This window comes from Erpetoichthys calabaricus, chromosome 16, assembly GCF_900747795.2.
Source record: "Erpetoichthys calabaricus chromosome 16, fErpCal1.3, whole genome shotgun sequence".
Taxonomy (NCBI): domain Eukaryota; kingdom Metazoa; phylum Chordata; class Cladistia; order Polypteriformes; family Polypteridae; genus Erpetoichthys; species Erpetoichthys calabaricus.
Genome location: NC_041409.2, coordinates 49,363,295 through 49,372,654, shown reverse-complemented (window position 1 = coordinate 49,372,654; position 9,360 = coordinate 49,363,295). Strand labels below are relative to the sequence as shown.

General features: G+C 41.6%; 1 protein-coding gene across 1 annotated transcript in view; it reads left to right on the top strand.

The window, feature by feature from the left end:
• Positions 1-768: 768 nt before the first annotated feature.
• LOC114666487 (E3 ubiquitin-protein ligase TRIM39-like) overlaps positions 769-9,360 on the top strand; it is a 61,436-nt gene continuing 52,844 nt past the window's right edge. Inside the window, exons 1-2 of the mRNA XM_028821382.2 lie at positions 769-808; positions 3,506-3,664. Coding sequence (XP_028677215.2) covers positions 769-808; positions 3,506-3,664 — 199 coding nt within the window. The remainder of the gene's footprint in view (positions 809-3,505; positions 3,665-9,360) is intronic.

Sequence of the window (9,360 nt, the reverse complement as noted above, 5' to 3'; positions counted from 1 at the left end):
CCCACAATTAAAACAGCACTGGGGGGTTTGTGTGCTTCTCCTTCAGGTTCAATGCGGTCTCCATGCTGCAGTGGACAGGCTCTTGATTAGTGACACATCCTGTCTGGGTTTGGAGATTAGACCAATCTGCCCTTTTACACTGCGAAGCTGCCTGGTAACAATCTATGGTATCAATGAAAGCCTCCATATTTTTAAAAGGCTGCCGCCAGACAGGCTGTGCAAGGTAATTGGGGTGGGAATTTTTTAGGAGATCACAAGCGACTTGCTCAAGGACTTGTCGCAAGTCATTTACGTCTGGCCATAGCCAATGACCTGCCTTACCCCACAAATCAAAGTTCTGTGAGTGCATTGGTCTCTCTGGGTCAAATTGCCATTCATGACAAATCCTCACCTGAGGACCTCAGTCTTGAGAGCATCATAATTGGTGGCTTTCTCCATCAAGATGTCATAATAAGTCTTGTGCGCTTCCCCCTTTAGAGGGAACATTATTCCGTTAGCCCATTCCGCACACTCCCAATGATGCCTTTTGGCTATACGTTTAAAGATTAAAAAATAAGATTCAATATTATCATTATCCTAGAGGGGTAACAATACCTGGGACAGAGCCCACAACTTGTCCTGTTGGACAGAAACACATGCTTGTGCTCACGCCTCAGACTGAGCAGGCTTCATTCAATACTCTATCATTTGGAGTTTCAGGGTCAGGGGCTTTGAGGCCATATTAGCCAGAATCATGTTGAGGTCCTGCTCCTGGATCATCTACCGACTATGGCAACTGTGGAAATAAAAAACACAAAAACAGAAGAAGGTTTGGGGTAGCCAGCCCATATATTTGGCAACAAGTAGTTTGAGTGAAAAAACGTTTTTTACAGAATAGAGTCCAAATCAGAACTGAGTAATAGTATTGAAAATGGCAGTTATATAGGGGAACTGGTGGAAGTGATATCAGAAAGTCCAGAACTGGAAGTGATGTTAGTGAAGGTGGAACTGGAAGTGACGTCCTTAGGCTCAGGTGGAATTTCCTTCTACTGATTTGCAGAGTAAAGAGAGAAAGGATCAGCGCACACAACCACCTCCTGGTTTGGCATGTAATTGCAACCATTCGAGCCCTTTAACTGCCTCCCATGAGCACGTGTGTGACTATATCTTGTCAACCTTGGGTCACAAAGTTGCACAAGAGAGTTCATCATGTTTTCCAAGGAGTAGAAACTTTATTGCTGTTCTGGGAGATACAAACACAAGTCTCTTAAAGGGGCTATCAAGCCTTACAAGGAACAGCTGTCAAACATGACGCATCGACCCCAACTCCTGCTCAAAAGAACACAAAGTCTTCTTCATCAAGGGGGACCAGTGGCCCGGTAGCAGTAGCCGGAGCAGAGGGAATCTGGGAGAAGAGAGTCAGAGAGAGCACAGGATGGCTGCAGCTCAGTCTTTTAAATGTTCGAAGCCCTGTGTGAGGAGCACATCACGTGGAAAGCCAGCAGCTGATCCCATAAAGAGGAGCTGAGCTGTAAGAGTGAGTTTATTCCCCATTGAAAATTTGTTTATGAGGGATTTTTCTGAAGGGCTGCCGCATCCCCCTGCAGCAGCGGTCACATATATAAAAAACAATCAAAACGATTGATGACTTTGAATGCACTCCTGAAGACTAATTTAATTGAAATAATAAGAATCGTTTAAATTGGCATACATTAACACTTGTGTTGAAACTCTAAATATTATCCTCAATTGTTCATCATCGTCAGCCACTTGATACTTACACACTACACAAGTGTTTTTCAACTGGTGCACTGTGGAAATAACACCCTGTGTCCAGACTTGAGTAAGACATGCTCCTCAGGTGGTCGAGACCTGTCCAAGATGCTTCGCGATCACCGTTTGGCAGACACAGCACTTGGAACACTTGAGCAGCCCAGAGAAGTGGCGGAGGTTCATCTGCCTGGGTGTTTGTCTGCCAGCAACTTTCTCAGAAAAAATGGCTATTTCCAAGCTGCTAATTTTGGCACACCCAACTCATCCTTTGGTTGGTAGAATCATGGTGTGCCTTGGGATTTTTTGGGTTACAAAAAGTGTGCCACCACAGAAAAGCAGTTGGAAAACACTACTCTACCTACACCTTTGCTCCTGGCATGATAAAAAAAAAAAAAAAGATCTCCATATCTGCAGTCTCGCTTAAAAGTGGACACCGTGCATTACTTGGACAGTTATGTTGCATTTTTTGCATAAATTAGTAAAGATACTGCAAACTTGAATCAAGGGTAGGTATAATCATTACGCTTGCATTTCATAGAATTTTAGGATTATATTAGGGCATCCAGGACTGTAAAATGGCTGTCAGAACGGAGAGTTAAATACAGAGGTACTTGAGACACATTTAGCCCTTATGTGATATGACTTTGATTCGAATTTCTTACAAAAACATAAAATGAGGAAAAAAAGAGTGCATAATTTTTACCTTTGCAAGGTTTCTCTAGCATTGCACCAGGACTACCATAAACCCCAAATTCTTTCACTCCCCTGCACGTATGTCAGTATGTATAAATCAAGAAAATGAACACCAGTGCTATGTATTAACATGTGGCGCATCATTGTGAACCAGAGTAATATGAAATTGTACATAAATACGGCACTGGATGCGTATGTAATTGTTAAGGTACAAACTTTTTGTATTATTGTTTGAGGATGTTAAAAAAAAAAAAAATTACATGAAAATGCCACCCTGACCAAAACACTGCCTGAGGCGATCACCTCATTGCCGACCCAGGATGTGACAATACTTTTTACCACATTAAACAGTCCATATTAATCGTAAAAACGAATGTGTTAACTTTCCCAAGCCTAATATACTGTATGTCAGAGCATTACTAGACATTTTTAGAGATAGGTTTTGCGAGACTTGGTGCTAAGCACTTAGTTATTCAACCCCCATTGCAAATTAGGCTTTTTGACAAAATTTACTTTCAGCTGTTTGCAATAAACAAATTGCTCAACACAACTAATAAATATTGCAGGTGGTTTCTCCACATTCAACACAAGATGCCACTTTTAACGACTACTGCAGTGTCAAAATTATTCAACCCCTTCATGACAAGCACCTTTAGCACTTAGTAGAGCAGCTTTTTGATGTTATGACCTGCGGCAAATGTGATGCATCGCCAGACATCATTCATCAGCAGAGCCAAGTGGTTGAGAACAAGGAAGGACTAAGAAGTTATGGTGGAGTCTTCACTATCAACATCTAGACTGTGGACAAAAGACTAATGGTGACAAGGCAGATTCCAGGCCTGTGATGTATAACCTATGAGAAAAGACTGAAGGAGTTGAACTTTTGCAGTTTAAGGAAACAAAGTTCAGGTGGTGACGTGATCACAGTGTTTAAACTTATGAAGGGAATACGTACAGCAGATCCAGGCAGTTACTCTAATTAGGTCTTCATCAAGAGCAAACGAACACAGGTGGAAACGTATAAAGGCAAATTTCTCACAAATCTTTAATATCTCACCAGATGATGTGACACTGGATCCAGATACAGCATATCCCTGGCTTACTCCCTCTGAATATGGAAAACAAGTGCGATATGGTGAAGAACTGCAGAATGTGACTCCAGATCAAAAGAGGTTTATGTATTATTTTGATGTTATTGCCAAGAAGGGATTCATCTCAGGTAGACCCTACTGGGAGGCGGAGGTTGGAGAAAAGACAGAATGGCTCTTAGGAGTCGTCAAAGAGTCTATTGGCAGGAGTGGGCAAAATAATTTGAACCCACAATAGGAATTCTGGATATTATGGATGAGGAATAAGGAGTACAAGGCTCTTGATAAGACATTGGTTTGTCTCCCTTTGAGAGTGCAGACCCGTAAGGTCGGGGTGCTTCTTGATTATTTTTACAATATTGATTCTAGATCTCATCTCTGTATTTTCACCGACACCTTCGGTGAAACAATGCACCCTTTCTTCAATCCTGGTCTTATTATGGTGAAAATTCACATCCGCTTATTATCCGTTCTATCTGAAGATAATAGTAAACTCATAGGATTAGGTGCCTTGCAAATAAAAATGCAGGGTCCGTCTGCCACTGCTCTATATTACGTGTCTTCCTATCATGTGCTACTTTTTAATTTTTTATAGGAAGATTGGATGCAGTGCGGTTTCATTCAGGAGATGACATTCTTGCCACCCGGTATTCACAGATCCTGTTCCTGTTTAACTGTTCATGAAGAACAGACTCAAAGGCCCATAAACTGATCACTACATTGTCTGCTATCTCACACACTAACTCCGTTCTCTCCTCCATTATGATTCACTGCACGAAGGCAACATTTTCTTCTCCTGTCAATGTCAATGGTCTGATGGGCTGATGGGCAATCGATCTAAAGCATCTGTCTTCTTCTGTCCACAGTGATGATGCCTGCAGCACAGTACCAATAAAATCTGTGGTTCCTTTTTGCTTTTAAGTATTGCTACAAAAGCAACCCTTGTAAGGAACATCCCGTGACTTGATATCTGCAATGTGTCTTGTTCATTTCCATGTTTTTTAAGCATTTTCACTGTAATTTGAAGGGCAAGCTTTTTTTTTTTTTGTTCCTTCTGTGCATACTTTAACACAAAACCCTATAGTACATAACTATATATTCAGACAACAGGCAGATGGCGAATTCTAACAATTGATTATTCTCAGGATGAAGAACACCATTTAGTTAGTATACAGTCTATATGTGGTCTCCCCAGTTGGATAATTGTCTTTCTCTGTAGCAGGACAACAGTACAGAATTACAGTAAAAATTGAAAGAGGGGAATTCTCATCTGTGAGAATTTTGTATTTTGGCTCCCTTAGTATGATTTCATTTCAGTAATACAATATTTTGTTATGGTGAAACCAGGGTATAATGCCTAGCTCTAAATTCTTCTCTCTTTATTTATGTAGTTTCCTTGATATACACTGCTCAAAAAAATACAGCAAACACTTAGGGAACGAAATTATCAAGTGTAATTTGTTGAGAATAAAATGGTGCAACGACAGTCAATGGAAGCCAAAATCATCAACCCATTGAGGGCTGATTTAACAAAATCAGAATCAAAAACTGAAATCACAGGCTGATCCAATTTGTGTGAATTTCATCACGGCAACCAATAATGAGACTCAGTAGTGCGCATAGCCCCCACATGCCTGTATGGACCCCCTCCTTATGAGACGGCAGATGGTGTCCTGGGGGGGATCTCTTCCAGGACCTGGATCGGGGCATCAGTGAGCTCCTGGGCAGTCTGTGGTGCTACTTGGCAGTGTCAGGTGCACCAATACACAACGTCCCATACGTTCTCAATTGGATTCAAGTCTGGGGAACATGTGGGCCAGTCGACGCCATCAATGCCTCTGTCAGCTAGAAACTGCCTACACACTCTGGCCACATGAAGCTGGCATAGTCGTGCACCAGAAGGAACCCAGGGCCCACCGCACCAGACTGGTTATACAAAGTATTCCAAGATCCCAGAATACACCTCACTTATGTTCAAGGAGGGTTTCAGACTTTCGGAGAGTAATGAAAGTGTGTGTGTGTAATTTAAATTGAAATAAATAATTCTTCATTTTTTCACACTGAAGCTGCTACTCAAATTTGGACAAAAAGCCAGACTTGCCATGGAAAAATTACATCAACAGAGTAATACAAAAAATGTGGTATAATATAGTTAATGTGGCCTTAACATAGGTGGCAGAGTTAGTGGCACACTGATTAGCACTGACATATTACAAGTCCAGTGTACTCGGATCAAATCCATAACCTGACTGCCTGTGTGGAGTCTGCATGCTCCCCTTGTGTCTCTGTGCTTTTCTTCTGGGAACTCCAGTTGTTCTCCCACATTCTCAAAGCCTTGTAAGTTTAGTTTAATGACCTCAGTGTAAGTGGATACTGGGATGGACTGGTAGCCTGTCAAGTCCCTTTTCCTGCACTATGCCCAGTACTGTCAGGATACATCTTGCTTACTGCAGGTCTGAGAATGACCTTAAATTGTATTAGTTTGACAGTTAATATAACAAAATTGTGTTTAGAGTCCCATGACCTGTTGCCTAATCCAAACGACATTTGTAAAAGAACATAAGAGACTGTAAAGGTAAATTGTGTTATCGCGACTAAAAGTGTTTGCAACTTTTCTAACCGATACATTTCAGGTAAACGGCCGAGGCCTGAAAGATAATCAATCTAAATATAAGTGAGGTGTATTTTGGGAAAAGGAGGATCTTTTTGTATAATTAGTCAGTCTGCAGCGTATTGCAGCTTTTGATTCCTATTGGAGTCGACCTTGAGTGTGCCTAGCAACTTTCTTGTGTGTTGAGAATCTGTAAAAACATTAGCTGCTTTGCTAGCGGACAGTAAGCCAACTGTGTGCACTTCATTTGAGTGCATTGGGGGAGTGTTTGGCTGCCTTTTATTAGAAATGTTTCTAACAAAAGAGTGCTGGACTGTCATTTCTGGTCTAGAAGCGGTTCCTTAAGAGTACAAAGGAAGCTTTGTAGAATCCTCTATTGGTAGTAAACTGAATTGAATAAAAGGAGTGAAAATAAAATAGCCCTAGTCAAGTGAGCAGACTGCCATTAGACATCCACACATTTGAATATGTGGGTACAGTAAGGACAGTGAGACAGAGAAGAGGTTACAGATAATCAGATATCTGCTTGTTTTTCTTCCTGTCTCCCATTTACAAAAGAACCTAAGAGCTTAGCTGGTGCCTTTCATGTTAGGTGAACTTCATAGATGATCTGATAACATGTACACAGCATCCTACCATGTCCTACATTTCCTGATGGATTTTTTATCTTTTCATAGTTAAGGAGGCGACAGCCTTAGCCATCTGTGAGTCTATGTTATGAAATGGAGCCTTGGAAAATGCTAAATGGGTTTGAGGCCTCCAAAAATAGGCCAAGAAACAGACCAGGATCTTAACTAACTGGACCAGAAGAGGCTCACCTAATCTTAGCCAGGCCACAATACAGTAACTGCCTGCTGGCATCAGCCAAAGCCGGTCCCAAAAGTAGAGAGCTGGCAAAACAGCACGTCATGTTTACACATATATATATTAAAAAAAACAAAAAAAGCAAAAAAAAAAAAAAAAAACACGAGGTAAGGTAACAGTCAACCCCTGGTGAACAAAAAAGGGCAACAAGGAAGCTTTATAAATTTAAGATTAGGAAACTACAGTACAACAAAGCAAAAAGAGACAAAAGGAGTTGCCTAAATAGCAATCTTGCAGCAAGCAAGTCCAAAAACACTATCCATAAATCAGAATCCTTAACTAGAAGCAAGAAAGACACATAAATTAGTAAATCCAACAAAAATAGCAATACTCACAAATTCTCTAACAATATACTAAAGGGTCTCCTGCTCCTGAGCCATTTCAGCTGACTTACTGTAAATAGCCTGCCACATTTGGCTGATTTATATCTTTTTTTCATTGATTCTGCACATACAGAGAACGGGTGTTCAATAATTTATCTACCTGACTATGAAAATAAAATCTGATGGTCACCTCATTACTTTTCACTGTAATCCCCCTTGACTTCAACACACTTACTGTAGGTCCACTTTAGGAAGATTCATCTTCGTCTTCCAGCCAACTTGTTATCGTCTCCTTGAGGCCTGTGGTAATGCGCGGCCCTCGCATTACTAAATTTAAGTTGAAGAGTCTTGAAAGTGAAGCGGCAGTATTTATGATTATAAGGAAGTGCGCTTACCGTTGGTGTGTTGAGGGCGCTATCGCAGGAACGTGGGGCCGTCTAGCGGGTGAGCGCCGTGAGGCGCGGTGTGTCTGGACACACGTGGAGCCGGTATGATGGCCAGTACGGGCTGCACCGCACGTCTTCATTTTTACAAGCCGGTGTCCTTGCAGCCTGCCCAGTGCAGGTGGTTTTACTTACTGGTGAGTCGGCAACGGGTGTACTTGAGCCCAGCATTGCCGTTGGCTGTCCCGGAGGGTTTATACACGTGCGACCCGCTGGGGTTCGGTTTTAAATACATAGTTGTCCGGAGCGTGACGTGAACGCGCTAGCGACTACCTGGACAGGTGCATGAGGTAGACGTGTTGGCGGTTATATTTAAGGAGTTACCGGCCAACAGGGGTCGTCAGTGGACCTAAAAGCGAGGTAGGAGTAAGCACTGCTGAGCTATATGGAGGAGCAGTTGTGATTTTGGCGGCTTTTGTTGATATTCTTTTTGTATATAGAGTTATATATCTCCTAGTGATTATTTTTGGTGGAGGTATATATACTTATTTGGTGCTGGGATAGTTTTTGATTTTGGGTTTGGTGGAATTGGTTTTTTTTTGTTTCTTTTTTTTGTATATATACACACTTGTTTTTGTGCATTTTTCTTTCCTGCTGGAGGAGCGTCTTGAGCCAGAGATAAAAGAAGACAACCTTTATTACTGGAGTGTGTGTGTGTGTGTGTGTGTGTGTGTGTGTGTAGTTTTTGTAGGAGTGCACTGTTTTTGTAATACACCATATTTTTCCTTTTTGTTTGTTTTTATTTATTTCTGAAGAAGTGTCAGTGTTGAAGGACTGTGTCTCAAAGCCCACCTGACACTACTGCATTTTGTTTGTGCAGCACTCTTGTAAATAAACTTGCACTATTCATCCTTCATTTTTAGTCTGTGTCTCATCTCTCCACTGATCCTGTTCGGTTCATGAACTGTCAGATGTCCAGAGTGTAGGCTGGGGCCACTTCCCACTACACGGGATATCACAAGGCCATTGATGATTATTGACCATGAAGGAATTTCTTCAGGTTTCAAAAGAGAAACCCGGGGGCTAAGACTGGATGGTGCATGGTTAAGCTCTATAAAACCACATCCACTGATGGCAGCCTTTGCTTTTTGGGATTTATGGGACAGTGTACTGTTGTGAAGCAGCAATATGACTGCTGGCAGTTCACTAAATATTTCTGCTTGATGGCCTCATGTGATGACTTCATTGTTGAAACTTGGGGGTCTTCAGCGACTGTTGACTGGTGTGGCATGTAATCCAACAGCAGAAGACTCCTTGTATCCAAGAAAACTGTCACTATACTTTTTTGACTGACTGCTGCACTCAAAATTTCTTGGTGGTCTTGAACCTCTTAAGCTTCCATTCCATAGACTCTTGTTTGGTTTCAGGCTCATGGTGGTGAAGCCACATTTCATCCCTTGTAATAATCCATGAGGAAAAGTCAGTGGAATTCTCCCAAAGAAGGTCCAAGTTCTTGTAACTGAATTCCTAGAGACATGCTTTTGGCATCCATTAATGAGTATGGACAATTGTGGAAACCGTACTAGCTGAAATGCTTACTTCATGGGCTAGAACGTTAACCTTAACACAATCATCTTCCATAATCA